This window comes from Phalaenopsis equestris, unplaced genomic scaffold, assembly GCF_001263595.1.
Source record: "Phalaenopsis equestris unplaced genomic scaffold, ASM126359v1 Scaffold233923, whole genome shotgun sequence".
In the NCBI taxonomy this organism is placed as follows: domain Eukaryota; kingdom Viridiplantae; phylum Streptophyta; class Magnoliopsida; order Asparagales; family Orchidaceae; genus Phalaenopsis; species Phalaenopsis equestris.
Genome location: NW_018251852.1, coordinates 11,502 through 36,554, shown reverse-complemented (window position 1 = coordinate 36,554; position 25,053 = coordinate 11,502). Strand labels below are relative to the sequence as shown.

General features: G+C 34.5%; 1 protein-coding gene across 1 annotated transcript in view; it reads left to right on the top strand.

The window, feature by feature from the left end:
* The first annotated feature begins 4,569 nt into the window (after window positions 1-4,569).
* LOC110038800 (ubiquitin-conjugating enzyme E2 variant 1C) overlaps window positions 4,570-25,053 on the top strand; it is a 30,443-nt gene continuing 9,959 nt past the window's right edge. The window contains exon 1 of the mRNA XM_020743703.1: window positions 4,570-4,745. Coding sequence (XP_020599362.1) covers window positions 4,709-4,745 — 37 coding nt within the window. The 5' untranslated portion in view covers window positions 4,570-4,708. The remainder of the gene's footprint in view (window positions 4,746-25,053) is intronic.

Genomic DNA, 25,053 nt, shown 5'->3' with positions numbered 1-25,053 from the left:
TGGCTAGGGAGGTCAGGTGAGCCAGGGGAATATGTCACAATAATTTAATGATTTTAGGCTTTATTTTGGAAAAAAATATCCAAGGCTTAAGCAAATATGACATTAAATCCCTTGATTTAGGGGACCTTTGGTGCATGGCTTAGCTTAGGTGGTTTCATAGGGTTTAGGCTGGTCACTAGGGCCCAACTTATGGTTGTGAAGTCATTAATTTGATGACTTTAAAGGCCATCTTTAGTGCATGGGTTTAATGTGGGTTCAAGTGATCAAAGCTTGGGTTTGGGCTACGCTAGCCATGTCAATTGACCCAATTGATTGATCAACATTGTGTAGATGATTGTTATGAAGATTTTTGTTGAAGAATTGAAATGATTTTGAGTTCAATTGGAGGGACAATTTGAAGGATTTTTGAAATTTGGTCAATTTGGGAATGTTGAGATAGACATGGGTCTAGGTTGGGCTAGCCTTAGGCTAATTCTAAATTAAATGGTTCAAATGATCAAGAGATATGTTGTGAAGATTTTTTATGAAGGAATAGAGTGGAAATTTTGGGGCTAAAGCCATCAATTTGGTGAGATTTTGAGATATGACCGATTTGCGCAAAAATTGGGGATTTTTGGACTTAAGGTGAAATTAAATGAAATTGGGGCTTCACCAAGGCCAATTGAAGGTGAAATTTGATGTGTAGGAATTTCATGAAGATCTTTTAACACAAATTTTGGCAAATGGAGTAGGCCATGGGTTCAATTTGGTGGAACCAAGTCACAGGGCCAAAATTGGGTTTGTAGATTTAGATCAAAATTGGGCTCAAAAAGTGAGTTCAAATCATGGCCCAATTGGGCTTGGATTTGGTCTAGATTGGTCATATCATAAGTGAATTTAAGTATAGAATTGAAATTGGGGGAAATTGAGACAAATTGGATAGACACTTGAGGTAGGTTTGGGAAAAAATGAGCCTTTAAAGGGCATAACGATATAGCACATCTAGAAGAAATATATAGATAGTTGCAGGAGATTGCTTGAATTTCCATAGCAGATACAAGAAGATTAGTGCATTTATACAAATAACTTCAAAAAAAGGAAAAATTATTTTTTGTGTTATATATATATATATATAATCTAGAAGAACACATATAGAATGAACAAATGATTGAAGGTGGTAAAAAGTTTCTCCTCTAACCTCAAAAGTATAGGTTTGGAGTTTGATTAATAAATTGAAGCTTAGAGTTAATCCTCTGTTTTCCCTCTCCCTTATGTTTTATCTGAACAATTAAAAAATGAAGTAATGTTCGATTATATTTTGTAGAATGGTAAAAGACAGAGAATTAGGTTTCAAGCTCATGCTCTCAATTTTCAGGCCATTGATTCTTAAGTTGTTAGCCTATCATGAGAGATGAGTGGTTGTTGGTCACTACGCAAGAATGAGAGGAAGACTAGGAAGGTCGCAGGTGACTGTGCGGGAATTAGAGGAGGACAATCAAAGGTCATTTTGCGGCAATCAGAGGAATAGAAGCTCTCTACATAGGAGTCAGATATGGTAACTGGGCGATAGCTGTAAGATACATGGAAAATGGGTTGAAATACATGGGTGATTGAGACGGAAATGAGACATGATAACGGGGAAGGGGACAACATTAATAAGGACAATGTAAGAGGTAAAAACGTGGTTGGAGACTAAGGGCCCGTTTGGGGCAGCTTATTGGGAGCGGTGGCGTTTTCAAAACGCCGCCTCCTTGTTTGACAAATGCGTTCGCAGAACTTATTTATGCCGCATCGCATTGGCATTGGATAAATCCTTCATCCGATTCGACGCAAGCAAAGTCCTGCGTCCCGCGTTCACAAGCCCCCTTGCCCTAGGATTTCTGAAGGTACCCTTGATTGCCCTCGCCTTCTCTCTCGCTGGAAGAAGGCGCGACGTGGATTTATGATATAATTGGAGCGCAAGGATGAAGATGGGAGTTTCAATGGTCTATATGTAAGCCGTGATCCCGTCGTTCCCTTCCCAAGTTGTCGCGATCCCGTTCCCTTCCCAGAGTCGCGATCCCAGAGCTCAAGCTTCTATAGGTTGATGCAGGAGTCTGCCTCTCCCTTTACTCTGCAAGCCACCGCACGATAGGGTTTCAAAGCTGCGATTGGAGTTCTCCTTTACTCTATCTCTTGGGTGAGCCGTTCGAGCCTTCCAGGTACTCAATCGAGTTTCTCCTTCTTCTCCCTCCTTTATTTTGATGCTCGCAGCACTCTGCATAGTCGCTCAAGCCATCTTCCCTGCAATTCAATCGCGAAAATGGAAGGAAATGATCATAGCAGGTGAGTCGCTCCTATTTTTCTCCTCCTCTTTTTTCTTTTCCCTTTACTGTAATTATTGTTTCTTCAACTTCTTCCTTCTAAATTCTACAATTTTATAATCTTTAATTCTACAGTTATGTATTTACGTGAGAAAAAAAAACATATCAGAAAAGCAAATTGATTTTATTGCCTTTTTTTATCATATGTTTCTTTTTACGTCACAATTTGATTTGTTGGGAGGATGAGATTTACAATTGGAGCAAATGAATGTTGCTTTTTATATCACAAATTAAGCATATTCTTGATTTTCTTTGGAATTATTGATGAATGTTCTTTTATCATATGAATGTTACTTTTTAACAAACAGGGGCAGAATGATCATTTATTCAACAACAGTTCCAAATAAGTTGTTCTGAATAAACTGCCTTTCTGAATAAGCTGCCTCAAACAAATAAGCTGTCTCAAACAACAAACTAGCTTATTCTGATAATCTGCAGATTATCAGATTATCAGAATAATCTGCTTATCAGCAAATTATAAATAATCAACTGCTGCCCCAAACAGACCCTAAGGCGAGCGAACTGGTAAGAGGGAACAAATTGTGGTTGTTTTGAAGAAGAGCGATTTTTAGGATGCTTAATATATAAATGGTTACATGCATAGAACTTATAACATTAACTTTATATATTTCATACATATATATATATATATTATATATATATATATATATATATATATACAGTGCCTAAAAATTTAAATTGGCCACATAATATCACTCTATAACATATTCTATTGCTTTTTGCTTGGAATCGCATGAGAAGATGCAAACGAGGCATGATTGGCCATTGCGAATCTCTCTTCACAACTAAACTAGAGTTTTCTCTTAATGATTTATTAGTCAATTGGGATGAATTGCTTTCTTCATCCATTGATTCATGTAGAATGCCGAATATCACTATAGGGTCTTATGTTGCCTCCAGGAGATTTCGTTGCCGCAATGGCAGTATCGATGCATGTGCATGTTCAATCATCTCTGTTGGCAACTGAGAATGTGACTTTGTGTCACCAGGGATCGTTGAACTTCCCAAGGAATATAAATTTGGTGAAATTGATAGAGAAGGCGAGTCTTTAAAAGCCCTTGCCTTGGAAGCGAACAAATTAGCTGCTTCACATCATAATTCCACTAAAAACATGCCATTTTCAATAAGCAGAGCTGTTTTAGTAGCTCCTAAGGCAACAATTATAACATTACCTGAGAACTAATGAGAATAGAAATTCTGAGTACTTCATAAAGAAGAAACACTTCAAAAGAACGATTCGAGCAAAGGAAGGAAAATCAAGAACTTCGTGGGAAAAAAATTGAAAGAAATTAGGCTTATCTAGAACAAATCAAATTCTTCTCCTGCAAAAAAGTTAAGTGAGAAGATAATGTCCTGGGTTTCTGTCTGGTGTAAGCTATTAGATAATTTGCCTTAAGAATTCGAGCTTGTAGCTGATGCAGGTCGTGGTATTTTATTGAGTCAAGAAACTCCTCATTTTGAATAAAGAGGCAAGCAATTGTTTATTTAGAGAATTGAGCAATCAAAATGCCAGAAGAGCCTTAGAGGAGTCGTGTGATACGATATCTCGAAAACACCGGAGTGCAGAGCTGAAAAAATATCATAAATCATAAAATATTCTTTGATGTCCTCTACAACACCCCAAGTGTGGGGAATAATGTTGAAATCAAATATGAGAAGAATGACCAACTATTGTTATCCGCTCTGTCTCGCTAAATAAGAACTTGAAGTTGTGTTAAATGGGTTATCATTAAGGCAATTATTGTGATTGAAAGATTTGACAACATGCATAACACCAACAGAGATGCTGTTATGGTTGAGTTGATGCGCTTGTAGAAAGTCTCATTGAAATTATCATAAAACACCATGAGAAGAGGTTTGGCGATTGAGGCAACTATGTTAGAGACATGAGAGATGTGTATTTTGAAATTTTAGGTGCTTTATATGTAAATATAAATTTAGACGTAAATTATATAAATGTTAATATTTTGAGTGTTATGCATATATGTAAAATTCCCTGTATGAACATATATGAATTATATTTTTGACATGTAAATATTTTAAATGATATGGTATGTAAAAAAATTCAATTAAAAATTTACGGGGACACCTAGAGGACCATTGAACACGGGATGCACGTGATGCCACCGGAAAACGTGCTCGTATGAATTTTATATGCTTCCTCCATTTCACAGCCCTTATTTAACTCTTAACGCCTTTTGACCGCAGAGATTAAGCTCCCCATCTCTCTCTCTCTCTCTCTCTCTCTCTCTCTCGGCGCTAGGCCCGCCGAGTTGATTTCGGTACCCTGATCCAATCTGTCCTCGCTAACAATCTCGACTGGCCCTATAGCATACAGATCATCCATGTCGCTAGGGAGCACTGGTGGATCCAGCGTCATCGGTAAGCACGGTCCCTATTTTTTCTATTTTCTTTTCTTTTGCCAATTAGGTTTTTTATTTGGAATACAGAGGTGTTCTTGTTGGATCTTTGAGAATTTGTCCCTTTTACGAATGTTTGGTACTTATCATCGCCATGGAAGGCGAAAATTTCGGTGTTGCGATACTATGATCTGACTTTCATAGCATCGGAAAAATTAAAATTCTCTCTGGAATCGCTATGACATAGGACTTCTACACGTGCTGTCTGCAGTGAATTTATGATTTACTGTTCTAAATGTTTGGGCCACTGGTCTCTAGTGAGCTTGACGGCTGAGGGGCCGAATGGTTGCTGGTGCAAGTAAGCTAGAATGGCTGCTAGAATGGAAATTTTTGTTACGTTGTTATTAACATTTACTGTTGTATTTATTAGTGTTGGTTTTGTATTAAAAATTTCAGTTCACTTGGTTTGGCGTTTTAGGGGCCGATTCTGTCTATAATACTTTATAGTTATTCAAACAAGCGGAAGAAAGGAGGATGTTCTTAGCAGGGAAACTTCGCTTGCTATAAGTTTGATTTACATTCTATTTATGGATTCTAGCTATTTGTTACTAATTTTGAAATATTAAGATATATTATGCTTCTAAATTCTAATAATTATGCTAAAAAAACTGAAAAAGGACACTCAATTCTTATGTTTTTTGTTTTTTCTGCAAGTATATTCCTTAGATTTTGTCAAATTTACATTTTGGTTTTTAGATTCTTGACCTTGTAAAATATACTAAATTATATAATTAATTTTATTATTTTCGCTTACTTTTGGTTTCCTTTTGGATACATAAATTAGGCTTTTTATTTGCATGGATCGGTTTATCCATGAAGGTGAAGAAAAAAGTTGATCCATTTAATTTAATTTAGTGAGGTTTGATTTTGCAAATTGTTTTCTATTGGTTTTCTTTTATAGGCTTTGTTGTTGCCTATTTTCTTTTAAGGTGGTTTTGATACTCTTGCATACATGTTTATGCGGTACTCATGGATGTCATAATTTATATTTGTAAATAATATTACTATTCTGCGATTCTCCTGCTTACTTTGGATCTAGTAAGAGGATTAATGTATACACCCCTACGCTTGTGTTGGAAATGGATTGTTTATGTAATTCAATCCTATAAACACTAGGTCACCATGGAGGCTAACCACCTTTGGTGTTTTTATTATAAAAAAATTTTGAATGATTCTTATTTGTTACTCCTAATATGTAGCTAAGATGTTTTATGATAGTGTTCTCCATCTATGATGATTTTCTTAAGTTTTTCTAAATTTATTTATGTTTTAATTAAGTGAGACTTGGTGCATGCTTTTTTTTAATGAAATTTGGTAGGATAAATCTTTTAGTGGAGATTTAGAATAATTGAGTAAATTATTATAATATGGAAGGTTTAGGAATTGCATAACAAAATCAATCAAGATTAGTAATGGAACACTTATGAAGCCTAAATACTTCAAAAAATCAATCATTTTTGTACAAGCATGTGTTAGACATTAACACGCTTAAACAATCCCCAACATATCTAACATTCTTAAAATCACATATGATATTTATTTTTCAAAATTAAAATCTAACACAGTTCAAACATATCTTGAGATGTCTGAGACACAAACCACGCAATGACATGCCAAGACATTCTCTACAAAGCTCGGAGATGCTTTGCATAGGTGGGACACAATCTGACATGATTGAGACATGTATTTTTTAGCGAGCCAAATTATTAAATTTTTTTTTGATTGATTATCGTGAAGGTTCTATAGAAGTGGACATAGGTGTTTGGTACTTGGGTTCATTACTGATATAATAATATCCATATTTTTGTTTTTCTATATTCTGACAATTGTATATTCTTTTTTATTTTGAAAGTATTAATGGATAAAAATATTTTCATTTTTTTATCAATTTGAATGCCTAATGATTAATTCTATTGTTGGTGTGTTATTGAAAATTATTAAACATATAATCTTGTTGACAATTCAAAGTTAAAATTTGCAAGAGCATTCTTGATGATTTCTTAGTGTTAGTGTGTTTGTTGAAAATTGAGGGCAGTTGATAAAAATAAGTACAGTTGGTAAACTATCAAAATATAGTTGTAATTGGCAATGTTTTTCTTATTGTTTCTTAAGTTTTTTTTATTATGTAATACTTCATTTTGTATAAATTTGTATGGGAATATCGACATAATGTGTTTTGATTGTACTTTTTTATTTTAGTAATTTATATAAAAATAGTCTCTATGACTTGTCATGCCGACCAAGTAAAAGGAACAAGCTAAATCTCTAAATAAAGCAAGCCATAATTTAAAGTACAAACCAAGAATAAGAACTGTTAAGCCACATCCAATGCTCCACAAGTTAACAAAAATGGTTGGGCACAAATGCAATTTTGTAAATGAAATATTCAAGCATCGCCATTGTCTACCTTATTCTGATCTTTTGTTTGAATGATTCATCTTTAATCATGTCTCATAATCTGAACCAACAAAAAACTTTCAGATTCATCGTCTATATTGTCCCAGACAACACTTTCAGGAGTTTATGATTGCATTGGAGTATTAATTGACCTGATAGTTGAGGGTATTGATGTTGAATTTCATTTAGCTTTGGTTGCTCATGTTCTCTTAGACGTATAATGAAATCTTGTTATTCATTTACATCGAGCCTCTTCCAAGTTTGTAACTACCATTATCTTGCCTTATTAGTTCATCATCAAAACAATCATCTTTTGCATCATCTATGGTCCCAATGAGCTACTTATTGACATATTGCATTCATCAAATTGAGTCCAACTCAATTGATTTAATGTCACCTCTTTTTTCATTTATATGTTTTAGAGCTTGATTGTACTTTACATATCATTTCATTACTTGTCATCTGGCCTTTGTTATTGAAGGCATTAGGTGCTGTCTTGGCAACATGGCTAACTAAAGCTCGAGTTGCTAGGCACTATTATTGGTGTTCGGTGGGATGCTAAAAAGTTCCTTTTTTAAAATGGTATGGAATGCTTTAGAGAGTATTATATGATAATTATCTTATAAAATATTAAAAATGAATTGCAAAAAAAAAAAAAGAAAATAAAGTCTTGCATCCTTCCAAATATTAAAACAACAAAAGCTTGCTGAATAAAAATTCCTTATAACAAGTTTTGTTTCATGTTTAACTAACCAGTATAAAATCTTGGTAGCTTCCATAGTGCAAGGTTAATCTAATATTTACTGCTATTTGTTTCATCTTCTTCATGAACCATATTCTCTTCTTCCCCGTCATTATTCTGATCTTTTGTTTGAATGATTCATCTTTAATCATGTCTCATAATCTGAACCAACAAAAAACTTTCAGATTCATCGTCTATATTGTCCCAGACAACACTTTCAGGAGTTTATGATTGCATTGGAGTATTAATTGACCTGATAGTTGAGGGTATTGATGTTGAATTTCATTAAGCTTTGGTTGCTGATGTTCTCTTAGATGTATAAGGAAATCTTGTTATTCATTTACTTTGATCCTCATCCAAGTTTGTAACTACATCATTATCTTGCCTTGTTAGTTCAACATCAAAACAATCATTTTTTGCATCATCTATGGTCCCAATGAGCTACTTATTGCATTCATCAAATTGAGTCCAACTCAATTGATTTAATGTCACCTCTTTTTTCATTTATATGTTTTAGAGCTTGATTGTACTTTACATATCATTTCATTACTTGTGATCTGGCCTTTGTTATTGAAGGCGTTAGGTGCTGTCTTGGCAACATGGCTAAACAAAGCTTGAGTTGCTTAGGCGCTTTCATTGGTGTTCGGTGGGATGCTAAAAAGTTCTTTTTTTAAAACGCTATGTAATGCTTTAGAGAGTATTATATGATAATTATCTTATAAAATATTAAAAATGAAATGTAAAAAAAAAGAAAATAAAGTCTTGCATTCTTCCAAATATTAAAACAACAAAAGCTTGCTGAATAAAAATTTCTTATAACAAGTTTTGTTTCATGTTTAACTAACCACTATAAAATCTTGCTAGCTTCCATAGTGCAAGGTTAATCTGATATTTTTTGCTTTTTGTTTAATCTTCTTCATGATCCATATTCTCTTCTTCCCCATCATTAGATTTGTATCCTCCATCTCCATTGTCTACCTTATTCTGATCTTTTGTTTAAATGATTCATCTTCAATCATGGCTCATAATCTGAACCAACAAAAAACTTTCAGATTCATCATCTATATTGTCCCAGACAACAATCTCATGAGTTGATGGTTCCATTGGAGTTTTAATTGACCTGATAGTTGAGGGTATTGATGTTGAATTTCATTAAGCTGAAATCTTGTTATTCATTTACTTTGATCCTCATCCAAGTTTGTAACTACATCATTATCTTGCCTTGTTAGTTCAACATCAAAACAATCATTTTTTTCATCATCTATGGTCCCAATGAGCTACTTATTGCATTCATCAAATTGAGTCCAACTCAATTGATTTAATGCCACCTCTTTTTTCACTTCTATGTTTTAGAGCTTGATTGCACTTTACATATCATTTCATTACTCGTGATCTGGCCTTTGTTATTGAAGGTGTTAGGTGTTGTCTAGGCAACATGGCTAACTAAAGCTCGAGTTGCTAGGCACTATCATTGGTGTTCGGCGGGATGCTAAAGAGTTCCTTTTTTAAAATTTTATGGAATGCTTTAGAGACTATTATATGATAATGATCTTATAAAATATTAAAAATGAAATGTAAGAAAAACAAAAGAAAATAAAGTTTTGCATCCTTCCAAATATTAAAACAACAAAAGCCTGCTGAATAAAAATTCCTTATAACAAGTTTTGCTTCAAGTTTAACTAACCAGTATAAACCCTTGGTAGCTTCCATGGTGCAAGGTTAATCTGATATTTATTCCTATTTGTTTCATCTTCTTCATGATCCATATTCTCTTCTTCCCCATCATTAGATTTGTATCCTCCATCTCATAATATGGATATGTATGCTTTAAAATAAAATTTTCTTCATAAAGGTGTTTGGCCAAGTTGAGCTTTACTTCAAGGCGCTAGATTAGGCTATGCCTTTGTGATGACACTTGCCTGAGAGTTTAAGGAGTTAGAGCTTGGTTGCATCATCCTTACATTGCCTAGATGGCTAAACAAGCATTTGACTTTCCTTTGATAACACTGGATCTAGTTTATGCCCTCTTTTTACTATGTTATCTTCCCACAGGATGTCTATGATAACGTTATTCTACATAAAATGGTTGATTAACTAACTAATGTAGCTTAGACATAGCCACTCTATGTGATAATGAAGCATTACTTGCTCAGATACATTATAATTTTGTTCACATTCAGAAGAACTACAACATAAGCTTTATAAACCTTTTGTCAACTCTTGTAAATAAGGGGTTGACATATTGTGATCTCCCAACAAATAGTTAAGAGTAAGCATAATGATATAAAATTTATATCATGATTGTTATGCTAAAAGCATTTGCTTGAATGTCAAATACTAAGTTCTATTCTCTGTCGACTTCCTTTTTGTACTTTTGAGGACATTCTTCATCCCAAAGAGAATCATGGTATTATTATATTTAGCAGATCTTTATCATTTATATCATGTTATTCAACGCCTTATACCAAATTGTATATCATTTGATAAGGCTCTTTGTGAGGCTCTCATTCTATATGATCTATGATTTGTTTCTATTGAAATTTAGATTTATATATTATCCTTTTTTTGTGAAGATCTTCCTTGATTTTATTGTTCTATTTGTTTTTAATGATATTAAATATTCTCTTCTATACACTATCACTGCCATTGACACAATTTGCAATCATATCATTGGTTCTATTTGTAGCTTCATATATGTATTCCACTATACTCTTCCAATCATCATCTACTAATTGAAACACGTTCACTGAAGGGGGTGGCGTATTTAATCCATGAGAACTTCTATTCCTAAAGGATAATACAAGTATAATCTGACGTTCTAGTAAGTAATTTTCAATAAATAAAAGTATAATCTGACGTCCTCTATTCTATATAATCATTAGCTAAGGTTGACTTGTTCCCACCTTTAGAAATAAGTATTCTTCTCAAATTCTCATATCGTTGGTCCTTTTTGTGGCTTCACATATGTATTCCAGTGTTGTCTTTTTACCAGCATGTACTAATTCAAACATTGTCACTAAAGGGCATGATGCTTTTAATGCATGAGAAATTATATTCCTAAAGGAGGATTTAAATAATATGATGTCCTCTTTTCTGTGTAATCATTAGAACATATTGACTTGTTCCCACCAATGTTAAATATAGCGTTCGAGGCATCCGACTCAATTTGAGGCGTTTGAGCATCGACTTGGAGCGTTGGCCTTTCCGGTGCAGGTGAGGCTTACGGCTTCTGCACTGAGGCGTACGCCTCAAATTGTATGGGTCATCAAAGAAAAGTACCCAATTTAAATTAGATGCAACAATCATATCACACAAATTAGGGCTGCAACGTCGTTTCGAGAGCTTCATTGTTTCTTCCTCGAGCTTCGTCCTGAGCCTTCGAGTGCGCATGCATCGACGAACCATCCGATTGTCCAAGTCCAATATTGTCCCGAACATTGAAGGCTTCCACTTTTTCTTTGTACCAAGCCTTCAGCGTCCCGAGTGTTGAAATTTAGTCTTGAAGGCTTTTGCATCTTCTGCGTCTTCTACTTCCCATCCATTGTAGAAGTCCAGTATCTGCATCGTCTTCTGTGTCCCGTCCACTATAGAAGTCCAACATCTGCATCAAATTCCGTCCCGACTCTTATGCGTCCATAGCCTCGATGAATTGCGTTGTATGTGTGTAAATTCTTGTTATAAAGATATGTACTTTATAGTTTATTAAATGCTTAGGTTTATAAATAGGTTTAAAATTAAATTTAGGGGATTTACTCATTTACATACATACCACCCATTATTTATTAAAGTTTAGGGTGTTAGATATGAAAATTAATAAGAATTGGGTGGTATGTATGTATTCCCCCTTTAATTTTAATTGCAAATATACAATTTTTCAAAATTTGAAGTTCATTGGGATTGGATTTATGCATGTCATTGACTCATTATTTGTTCATTGATTCATTTGTATGGGTAATTAGGCGTAATTTTTTTTTAACTAGATTTATGGTTGTCAAGTTTCATATTTATGAATGATATTTAATTTTATGAGTTTCTATTTTTTTTGTTTTGTTTTGAGGCTTCTGCCTAGTCTCACAGAAAAAAAACTCCTAAGTCCCGATTTTGACTTTTAAAACACTGGTTCCCTCCTTTAGATACAAATATTCTTCTCAAACTCACCTTCATTTTATGAATGATTGAACGAGTAAAAAAAGTAGCAAATCTGAATTATGCAAGGCTTTAAAGGCTATCTTTCCTGAACAAACTTCTACATCATGTTCAATACTAGTACATAATTTTAGAGGAACCAAAAGACTTTTTTGGGTTTGTCTAATATATAATAAAATAGTTTATTGAGCATAAAAACTAACTAGTTAAAACTTTATTAAGGTTAAGAATTGATTGACTGCTGCTTTGTAGTTTGAAGGATTGTTTATAATCAATTATTTGTATCACATTTTCTCCCAATGTTCTCAATATGAACACCAAGCAACTCGAACGACAACATTGAGTTCTTCTACTTATTTTTGAAAAATAACTCTATTAGAATTTACCAAGAATGTGATCATAGTCAGATTCCTCCTATCTCTCCATTCATTTAACAAAAAACTACAGAATTTTTCGTTATGAATCTTTTATGTTTTCCTATTTTTTCTTTCAGCGTCAATCTCTGTTTGAAGAAGAGAAAACTTCAACTTGTAGTGAGAAGGTGCCTGCAACCCTTGTCCATAATGCCTTATATTACAGTCATGAACTTGAAGCTATCTGATGTAGCAATATCCAAGATTTATGCTACGTTGATAATACAACTTTATTGTTGATTACATGATTCTCTTTCTAACTTCCTTGTCAAGAATCTTTTTTGTGTAAACCTATCTCATCTTGTCTATTCAAGTTTCTTTTACATGGATAAAGAAAGATAATTATGTAAAGCACCTTTTTTATATTTTAAAACTTGTTCTACCTCGATGCATCATCAAAAAACTCTAATAAAAAAATTTGCCAACTCTTTTAATGACTTTATGGATGAATTAAACATATGATTCATATAATGAAGTTATATGAGATATGATTGGGAGAAAATTTGGAAATTTTACATTAGATTTTGAGAATCAATTTAGGGCCCGTTTGGGGCAGCTTATTGGGGTGCTTTGAAAACGCCGTCACAGGGTTTGAAAAACACGTTCGTTGAACGTTTTGGCGCAGCAACTACGTCCGCGTCCGATATTTCTTAAATAGCTTCGACGGGGGTAAGCCCCCGCGTCCCTCGTCTGCGTCCCACGTCCATGTCCCGCGTTGCCCTAGGAATTCGGGAGGTGCCCTCTGCTCTCCCTCTTTGATTTTCCTTTCTGCTTCTTCACCCAAGCAGAGATCGACACTTCTCATATGAGGTATGCTTTCCCTAGGTGTGATCCTTGGAATTGTGAACATCTTCCACTTCTCTGTTGCTTTTTTTTTTCAGAGGTTGAGATCTATGTTCTATTTACATAGCTATGACATTTCCTTGATATTTTAAATTAAAGTGTAGGAATTGAACTGTTTTCGAATTGATCTGAGGAAACCTTCTTGAGCATATTGGACTACAGTTAGTGCTATGATGAAAAAAGAGAGATATTACTCCCACACACAAATTGAAGTGAGACTAAGAAATAAAAAGAATGAGACAGTAATATGAGCCATGTTTGTTTTTTTTTACTTCATATAAAATTGCAAATACGTCTAATTTCATTCAAAACCAATGAAATTTATTAGTGGTATCACCTGAGAATTCTGATGATAAGAGAATTATATTTCATACACAAATACTGTGAAATGAGACAGAAAAGTAGAAAGAATGAGACTCTGATGTGAACCATAATTTTTTTTTTGGTCTCACAGCTAGTAGCAAATATGCATAATATCATCCCATGCCATTGAAACTTACTAGTGGTACCACCTGTGGCATTCTGATGAGAAGAGAAGTATTCTGCACACACATACAGTGTGAAATGAGACAGAAAAATAGAAAGAATGCGACACTGATGTGAACCATGTTTTTCTATTATTTTTTGGCCTTAGCTCATCCCATGCCACTGAAAGTTACTAGTGGTATCATCTGTGGCATTCTGATGAAAAGAGAAGTATATTTCACACACATACATTGTGAAATGAGACAAAAAAGTTGAAAGAATGAGACACTGATGTGAACCATATTTTTCTATTTTTTTGCTTTACAACTAGTAACAAATATGCATAATATCACCCCATGCCATTGAAATTTAATAGTGATATCACCTGTGGCATTCTGATGAAAAGAGAAGTATATTTAACACACACTGTGAAATGACACAAAAGTAGAAAGAATGAGACACTGATGTGAACCATGTTTTCTTTCTTTTTTTTTGGCCTCATAGCTATAAGCAAATATGCATAATATCATCTCATGCCACTTAAATTTACTAGTGGTACCACCTATGACATTCTGATGAGATAAGAAGTTTATTTCTCACACACTCAAACTGTGAAATGAGTCATAGAAGAAGAAAGAATGAGACAATTATATGAGTAATGCTTCTATTATTTTTGGTATCACTGCTAGTTGCAAATATGTATACTTTCATTCAATTTGATCTATGTGTAATGCTTGTTCTGTATGTTTAACCGAGTGGTTGAACTGTGGCAGTTAATTACCTTTAACAGGGTACTCTTTTTCTTTTTTCTTGTTCTGAATAAACTACCCCAAACAGCAAATCAGCTTATTTGATAATCTGCATATTATAAAAATTAACAACTGCCTCAAACAGATCCTTAGTTTTCATTCTTAGAAAATCTATTATGGAAACAACTTTTATGAAGTAATGAACAAAATATAGAGTAGAAAGTAAATTTGTTATGCCGGTTACTCCTGGAACGGCCTTGATCGGCCCGATCCAATTTGCCCGACCAAGCCAGCCAACCCAGCCTTGGGGGTGGAAACCCTTATTTTTTCTTGGGATGATTTTATCCCTAGGGTGGGGTCTGGTAAGCCCCTAATCATGTATGCGAGGAGAGGAGTTAAAGGGGGCGTTGGGGATAAAGTTTGAATTTGTTTCGGGGGAAATGTTTAAAAATATTTTGGAGGTTATTTTATTAGGACTAATCTTTTAGGGTTTGTTTTTATGTTTTGATTCCTACAAATTTTCATTTGCCTTCTTGTTCCTAGTGATGTGTAGAGTTTGTGGATAATCGATCTACCTCTCAACTTATAGATCAATCATTGTATCTTTTTTGTTTGCTCGAAGATTAATCAATTTAACCCTAATTTTGGGTTTCCCGCATTTTTATTACAATATTTTCACCAAATTTGGTTCCGATTCGCATCGAATTTTTATCAGGGCAAGGTCTTGGAGAGATAACAGAAGAAAAGTGAATATTTTGGAAGAGAGATTGGAAGAAATAGGGCGAATTAAATCTGGGATTGAGGAAATGTTCTAATGTCACTACCCGACCCAGAGCTTTGAATTAATCAAGATGAGAACGGATGGTCTGACGGTGAAAATCAATTTTCTACTATTCTATTTCTACTACTAAGAGTTTAATATTCAAAGAAATTATGAAAGAGTAACAAAAAAACAATTAAATTAATAAGTATAAATGTGTATTTTTCTAGTTGTTCTCGCCTTGTATATATATTTTGTTCTTCTATTCATCTTGTTCAATTGTTTAAAACATAAAAATAATATTAAAGCAACATAATGTGTTATCTAAAGATGACTCTAGAGTAATCACACTCCTATACTACTGTGACCTAAGGAAAAGAAATTAATATGCATGATGGTTTTTCATTTCTTTATAAGAAATCTTATAATATGCATGTCTTGCATATTTATATTAGAAATTTGATAATATGTTAATGCATCTATCGATGACCTTTACTAAATAAAACTGCTCAAGTCTTCTATATTCATTTACTTTATCGTTACATTACTTTATACTATTTATATACACATCTGTCTCTATGAGGATCACCGTCAACAAAAATCTAACACACCCTTGGGTGATATTACCCCTTCGGCTCTCATCGGTGCAATGATTAGCGATATAAACATCACAATTGTATAGAGTGTAAAGACCCTTATCTACCTTCTGACTGATATTATCCCGTCAGCACAACGGTTAGCAATATAAACATCACAATTGTTTAGGGAGTGAAACTCTGATATACTCATCCCTGACTGATATTATCTCGTCGTCATAGTGGTTAGTGAACAAACCATCACATTTATCTGGGTGATAGAATAAACATACACGCGTTGGTATACTGGCGGCCCCTGCTTGTACTGTTAGACTGTGAAATCTTTCTCTGAACATGCACATGCGCGCATTCATTTATAAGTTATTTCATTTATTATAACATACATTATTTTGAGATATCTTTATTCATCTGCTAACATGCATACTTACTCTTTCTCTACTGTGCAGCTATCATCATACATCTCTTATAGCATTCATATATATATATATATATATATCTAATGCATATCTCTTACTTGTATCATGCATATCATTTTTCATAGTGTCATCATGCATATTTTTCCTATTTTGCCTATTTGACAAATCATATATATCATACATATCATGTCTATCTTAGAGATCATGTATATCATACATATCATGCATATCTTTTCTGACTATCAGTATAAAGGATCTAACTAAACTAAAACATATTTAGAGTCAAACTTATATTTTGTAATAAAAAAATTACTGAATTTTAGAAATAAAATTACTCAACTTTGTTGTTATGCTAAAATGTTAATTTTTTAGTAGCTAGCTGGAGGTTGCAGTGACTTTTTTGTTGAATTTAATAACATATAAAACATGATATTAAAATTTAAGATTAAAACAATTTCTTTTAATTGAATTATTCTTCTTAAATTTATATAACATTATTTACCTAAAATTTATGGACCCGTACTATGATTAACTTTCACACACTTACCTCGAACTTACCGTCTCGGGTAAACAACCTTGAATTCGTAAACGACTTTGGAATTCAGGATATCTTATATCATAAGGTGATTTAACTTAAAATATAATTGATTTACCCAAATATACATCGATCGATTTTTGGCAACCAAATCCTTCTTCGAAGTTGTCGAAATTTCTTCCCTCTTCTTCCAATCTTTGCTAATTTGTGCTAAAGTTCTTACGGAGCTCACAAACCTTCTTCAACAATTCTGACACAATTTCAGTGCTTCTTACGACTACCGAAAACAAGAAAGATGCACAATCCATCACATATGTCAAAATGGAAGCAAGAGGAAGGAAATGAATGTCTCAAATGACGTGCAATAGAGATTACTACTTATTTTATCTCGGAAACTAGAAATTGGAAACCTAGTCGCTTGCTGCTCCCTGTCGTGTGTCTGTGCACGATTCTAACTCCGACTATAGTGCTGGAGTCGCTGGTTCTCTAGAGTCGAGAGGAACGATGTGGGGAAGGAAGGGGATGCCGTAATTTGCGTGAAAGAGGGGTTACCACTTACCCAATTCACCCCAAAACTTTGAATCATGCATTGCGGCTTCTTTGATTGCTGCTCGACCCGCCTGCTATAGTGCAGGGCCCCGGTTCTTCTCACGGGAATTTGCTGTATGCTTGGAAGATCAAATGGGGTTGGGAATCACAAGGGGAGAGGAACGCGACAATTTACCGAGAGGTAGGGGGAAGGGTTTCAAAACTTTGGAATGAGGATCCCAACCCTTCGATCGAGACCATAGGCATAATTTCACATGAGTGGTGATGGCTACAGTAACAATGCAAGTTTAAGTATAATTAAAAGTTTAATTCAAGTAAATTAAATTTATTACTTTAAATTTTAAATCTTCCAATCTATTCAAAATTTATATATAGTGCTTTATATTGAATTGATCAATTTGACATGTAGAATTTTATAAAATTAATTTTTTTGACATCTGAGGGATGCGAAAGTTGGGTACATTTTAAGTCGCCAAAAATTTTATTTGATTTCTTATAATGGGTTATTACAATCTTCCCTCATAAGATTTCATCCTCGAAATTCATGAACTCCTTATTAACTATGAAGATGAAAAATAAAGTAATTACAAAAATCTATTTCTTATCAAGTGATTTTTAAAATATATCAAACTCTATGCATCAACATCAATGACAACATGCTCTTTGGGGTTTTGATGGGTTAAAGAATAAACACTTGGAGGAATGTTCTGCCTTGGTTGCTCCTTATTAGCGTCTACTATCCTCTACTGACCACTTCTAGATGTATATCCTTTCTGAAAATTGCTCCGAAATGAATTCCTAGTTTAATAGTTGATGTCGATCTCTGAGCAATATTAGGGCAATTTCTCCTCTAAGGTCTAGACTGTTCGCCTATTAACACATTCAAACCAAATAAACATTTTCTACGATGGTCCTTCCCACACTTAACACAGGGCTCTATAGTGCTACTGCCAGCATGACTAATAATTCAACTTATGTTGGACTTTATCTTCTTCCCAATAGACTCTTCTCCTGAATGAACTGTTGGTGCTACTTCTTCCAAACTCTTTCTCTTGTGCAAATCCCTATGCTACTGAAAATAATTTTCGCTTGCCTAGCTCTCTCCACAAGCACTGAATAATTTTCTATTCCAAGTGGTACTAGTGTCTATCTGATTAAGTCTCTCAGTCCAAAAGAAACCTATGGCATTTCTCCTCCACATTAGGAATCAACTGGGGTGCATACTTTGACAACATAGTAAATTCTGTTTCATATTGCATAATTAATTGATCTCTTTGCACCAAACTAATTAATTTATATTGCATCTACTTCATAACTGACTGTGGTATAAACCAATCATTGAAGGTTCTCACGAACTCGTCCCACTGCACCAAGTGTCCGGCTCTAACACCAAACATCTCATGCATCTGTCAATGCTACCATCTCTTAGCTTCTCCCTCAAAAGCAAAAGTGGCAAGAGTAACACTTCTCTTCGGTGGAAATGACAATCCATCTATAAATTTCTCTAATCTCAAAAGCCAATTTTCAATTTCCACCAGTTCTTCTGCACAAAAAAATGAAGGTGGTCTCATATCCTAAAAGAGCTTCAAATATTTATCCTTTGGTGGTCCTCCTGCTACTAGTTTGAGATTGAGAATTCTTAATCAACCGAGTCGCATCATTCATCATATCAAAAAATTCATCACCACTGACTCTGACATTCCGGGGTTCATCAAATTTTACATTATTTGGCCCCTTTCTCTTGATCATTCATAATTATGAAATAATCAAAATAATTTAATTAAACACCATTAAAATTTTAATTTTTTTATTAATTTATAACTTAAATTCAATCATCCAAATGACTGATCATGTTGATTAATCTAAACCCCTTGCTCTGATACTACTTTTGTCACGATTTGTCTCAGGGCTTGGAATTAACCAAAATGGGAAAGATAGTCAGATAGTGAAAATCAATTTTATGTTATTCTATTTCTATTACTAACAGTTTAATATTAAAAATTTTTTTGAAAGTGACTCAAAGGAAAATAATTAAATTAACAAGTAGAAATGTGAACCTTTTTGGTTGTTTCTCTCGCCTCTTATACACATTTGTTATTCTATTCATCTTATTCAAATGTTTAAACAAAAAAAAAATATTGTAATATAATGAGTTATCTAAGGATAACCCATGAGTAATCATATTTCTAAACTATAATAGAAGTCAATTTACATATTGGTCTTTCATTTTTCTATAAGAAATCTCATAATAGGCTAACCTTTCATATTTCTATAAGAAATTTGATAATATATTAATGCATGTAGCAAAGACAGTTTCTAAATGAAAATACTTGAGTCTGTTATATACATTTATTTTATTTTTACTTTATATTATTTACATACACATCTATCTCTATGAGGTTCACTGTTAACAAAACCTAACAAACCCTTGGCCGATATTACGTCGTTCGTTCCCTTCTGCACTACGGTTAGCAATGTAAACATCATAATTGTCTAGGGTGGAAATTCTCTTAACTGTCTCCTGGTCGATATTATCCCGTCGACACAGCAGTTAGCAGTGTAAACATCATAATTTTATGGGGAGGTAAGCTCTAGTCTATTCTCCCTTGGTCGATATTATCTCGCCGACACAACAGTTAGTGAACTCACTATCATAATTATCTGGGGTGGTACAAAAACTCTACATACGCTGATATAATGACATCCCCTACCTATACTATTAGAGAAATATTTTTCTGAACATACATGTACAAGTATTCATATATAAGTTATTTAATTCATCATAGCATGTATTATTCTGAAACATTTTATGCATCTATTAACATGCATGCTTACTCTTACTCTTCTGTGTAGTTATCATTATGCACTCTCATATCATTCAGATTTCTATCTTGTGTATATCTCTTACGTATATCATGAATATTATTTTCTGTCGTGCTTATCATGCTTATCTTTTTTATTATGCCTATCTTGCAGATCATGTATATCTTGCATATCATGTATGCCATACATATCATTTATATCTCTATCTTATGCATATCTCTTACTTATATCATGAATATTATTTTTCGTCGTGCTTACATTGCGTATCTTTTTTATTATGCCTATCTTGCATGTCATGCAAATCATGCATGTCATACATATCTTTCATGCATATCTATTATGACTAACAATATTAAGGATCTAACTAAATTAGAACATAAATGGAGTCTAACATACATTTTAAAATAAATAAAATTACTGAATTTTATAAATATGATTACTCATCTCGATTGCCACGCTAAAATCTTAATTTTTGGTAGCTAGCTTGAGATTGCGGTGATTTTTATATTGAATTTAATAACCTATAAAATATAATATTAGACTTTAAGATTTAAACAGTTTCTTTTAATTAAATTATTCTTCTTAAATTAGTATAAGATTATTTATCTGATATTTATTAAGCCATCCTACGAATAGTTTTCTCGCACTTGATCGAAATTCGTAAACGAATTGAGAATTCAGAATATCATAGTTCATAAGGTGATTTAACTTAAAATATAATTGTTTTGCCCAAAATATACCTTGAAGCGACTTTTAGCAACCAAACCCTTCTCCGAATTTGCGAAAACTTCTTCTCGCTTTTTTCTATCTTCATTGCTTTTGTGTTAAAACTTTTACGGAACTCACAAATTACATTTAACACATTCGACACAAGTTCTACGCCTCCGATGTTTATCGGAAACAAGAAAGATGCACAATCCGTCGCATATGTGAAAATGGAAGCAAGAGGAAGGAAAACAATATCTTAAATAGCGTGAAATAGTGATTACCACTTATCGATTTCATTCTAGAACCCAAGAACCTAGCCACTTGTTGCTTGCTATCGTGCGCCTGCGCATGATCTCGACTCTGACCACGGTGCTCGTCATGGGTTTCCTAGAGCTGAGAAGAACGACGTGGGAAAGGAACGAAATGCCCCAATGTTCGTGAAAGGGTACCATCGGCCAATCTCTCCCTTGAACTCTAAATCGTGCTCTGTCTGTGACTTCCCTAATTGCTGCTTGACCCACCTGCTACGGGGTCCAGGTTCTTATCATGGGAATTCATGGGATGCTTGCGAGATTGAACAGGGAGGGGGATTAGGAGGGGGAGAGGAACGCGACACTTATCTGAGAGGAAGGGGGAGGGGTTTTGAAGCTTTAAAATAAGGATCCCAGCCTTTCAGCGAGACCCTGGGCTTAATACCACGTGGTGAAGGAGGTGGCTACAAGAAAAATGCAAGATTGAAAATAATTAACGGTTTAATTAAGTTAATTAAAATTATTATTTCCAATTTTTATATCATTCAATTGATTCAAATTTTATATATAGTGCTTTATATCGATTTGATCAATTTGACACGTAGAATTTTATAAAATTAACTTAGTTAAAATCTGAGAGGTGCGAAAATTGGATTACATTTTAAGTTGCCAAAAATTTTATATGATTTCTCAAAATGGGTTATTACATCGAAACTGTAGAAGGAAACTTTTCCTCCATGGAAAAACGATTTGAGGGTTTGGAGGAGATGACGAAGAGGCTTATTGAGATTCAATCCGACACTCTGCCGAAGGGTTCAAATTGCAAATTGTTTTTATATTTGTGGTTTGTTTTCATTGGATATTATTTCTTTCATATTTCCTAATTTCTTGGTGTTCTAAAACTTAGCTACGAAGTGATCATTTGTGCAGATTTTCTTATAGTTTCAATTTTCTTTTGAAGAAATACTTAGTTTTAAGTTATGGTCAAAGAGAATTTGATCATGCTTACTAGATTTTATGCTTATCAATGTGGATCCATATTTGGAGATCATTGATTCTAAAGATGTCCTGCTGCACATGATATCTCGAGGTTGTAGATTGAGTTTCTTGGGCTTTGCTAAGGAATATCTCCACTGCCATGCTCATCTTGTTCTTGGAACCTCTTCTGGTTGATCTCTTACTGTTTGCTTTGTTCGACAAGTCTCCTTTGGATTGCTTCATCACACACGATCACTTGTACTCACTCTGTGTGCTTGATAGCTCTTGGCGAGCGATCTAGAGTTGTGGTTTTATGCTCTAATTCTCTCATTCATAGATGCTCTACCCTGACATTCTTATTGCTTGTATCATTATAATTGTTGGACAACACTTATTTGCCCTCCATCCATTAATTCCTATTCCTTTGTCGTCATTTTTCTCTTTATGGTGGTTACGCTCATTTGTCCACCATCTGTTATGCTGACTGCTAGTGTCTTAGTGACTCCTTATTTTTATTTCTTTGGATCTTGCATATCTCATGGCTTAAAATTTTTATTCTTTTGCAGAAGTGGTAGTCATCGTGTTCAACATTACGCTAATTTTTTCATTTTCCTCTTCCTTTTATGAAGAATCAATCTTATCGTAACACAAGTAGCAATTTTTTTTCAAGACAAATCAACTTTTTTTTTTCTCAAAGGACGAGATCTCTAAGCTTGTTAGATAACACACTGTCTATTATTGAATCATTCTCATTTGATCATCCCAACAAGAGGTGTTTACATATTCTTATCTGAACTGTTGACCTCATTTTTTGTGAGGTCTAGTTTTCCTCTTAGGGTTTAGGATCTAGCCTTAGGGATCTCCCTTTGACTATCTTAGAATCTAGAAATGGGACCGGCCTCGTTTTAGAAATTCAACCCACTTCTGTACCCTTTTGGAGTTTCGCCTGTGTGGTATCGACTTCTAGCACTTAGAAGGGTGAAATCAACATGAGAAAACCCAAAAGGAATTTCTATAGGATCTTTTGAGCCTTAAGGTGACCTTCTGCACAATTCGCACTCCCGTGCGCACAAATCTTGCAATTCGGAGAATGGACACGTCCGATCGCCACAATTCACATCGCTTGCACTGTTACCTGTCGAAGACTCGAATAAACCTTTTGAAACGATCGATCACGGGTTGAAATTTTGTGAAATTTGAATTTCGACGCGTTTTTGGCTCGATTATCGACGAAGTCGTCCGAGCGACCTCGGATGACAAAACGAACTTCGCCGGCGCGTCCGGAACGTCGATTTTGCCTAGGGAGGACACTCATTTTGTTACGACGCCGCGCGTGAGTAAATTCGATATGAATTAGTATATATATATATATATATTAATTTATATAAACAAAATCTTTCCTTTCCTCTTTAAGCCCTAAATCCCTAAACTCACGCATCCGAGCTCTGGCCTTTCCCTTTCTCGGTCTCGAGCCAACCGAGCTCCTCCCCCTCCACGCGAGAGAGTTGACTTCTCATTCGTCCTTACCCGACATTTTCTGCCCGTAGCCCTCTTTCCCGAAGCCGTGCCAGTCTCCCCGAGCTGTGGTTTTCCTTTTCTTGGTAGTTTGACTCTAGAAAGCTTGTTCCCTGGTACACTTGAATGACAAACTCTCTCTCCTTCCCGATACTTTCCTCGCTGCCACTAGGCTCGCCGCTTGATGCTAGATGTTTTGGTTGCTTCGCCTCTGTGAGCAGGGAATGCGTCCTTTTCTTCTTTGGCCCGATTCGAGTACTGGGGTGGATGGGGTGATCTTCTTTCTCTTCTCCTCTCTTCTCTGCCTATAAATATAATTTCTTTTGGAATTTTGGGGGTTGTTGAAAAGTTTTCTAAAGAAAGGGGTAGAGATTTTGGCTGTGAGAGGAGTTTAGGAGGAAATTTCTGTGAGAGCATCTCTTTGAGGGGGTACTTGAGGTGGTTTCTTGTGTTGAAGTGCTTTACATTTGCATTAAGGAAGGTACTCTTTTTCCCCCCTTCTCAGTGCCCTGTTTCCTTTCGGTTTTCTCTTTGCCGAGCCTTTGAGCATGACCCTGCTGGATGGTACAATATGCTAGTTTACTTTACTTTCATATATTTTTGAGATATTCGCATGTGAAGGATGAAATGTGAGCATGTGTTAGAAATTAGACTTGGATATTCGCTTAAGATGGTGGATATATGACATGTTCTTTGTTTATCCTATCATATTTATGTCGGCAGCGATTTGGATAATTAAAGCATGGTTTTGGAATAATTTCTACTCTTGCAAACATGTTGGGATGTGTATTGTGAAACTTTTCGTTTATCTTTCGTTTAGCATGAAATATTGAAGAATTTATTGGGTCTTTCATGCATGCTAGGGGGTTTCGGCTTTAGCATCTTAAGACTTGCTCTTGCTTAAAATGAATGCTAGAGAGTTCACTTTACTTTTTATACATATGTGGGGGCTCGGTTTAGCTCCTGCGGCTTTCCCTTGCTTGAAATGTATGCTACGAGAAAATTTATTTAATTTGGAAAGTGCTGTAGCTTGTTTTGAGAGCTTGGTTTAGCTCCTCGTGAGGCACCTCCCTTGTTCAAATATTTGTTGGAATGATTTCATGCTTGGAATATTTAGACATGCATGTTGTTTTTTGGCTTTGGATGACTCATTTTTACCTTAAGGTGGCTGGGATTTTAATTTCCTATTAAAGCCTGAATTTGTATCAATGTTTGGATCTTCTTTTAGCCTTGTTGAGTTCGGTTTTGGCTTGGTTTGGAGTCTTGGCTTTGACTTGAAATGGCTAGAACTCTATTTTTTTTTTATGGAAGCCTGGATTTTAATATTGTTGGGTGTGGTTTTGGTGCTTCTTAAACTCGGGTTTGGCTTGTAATTACTCGGGTT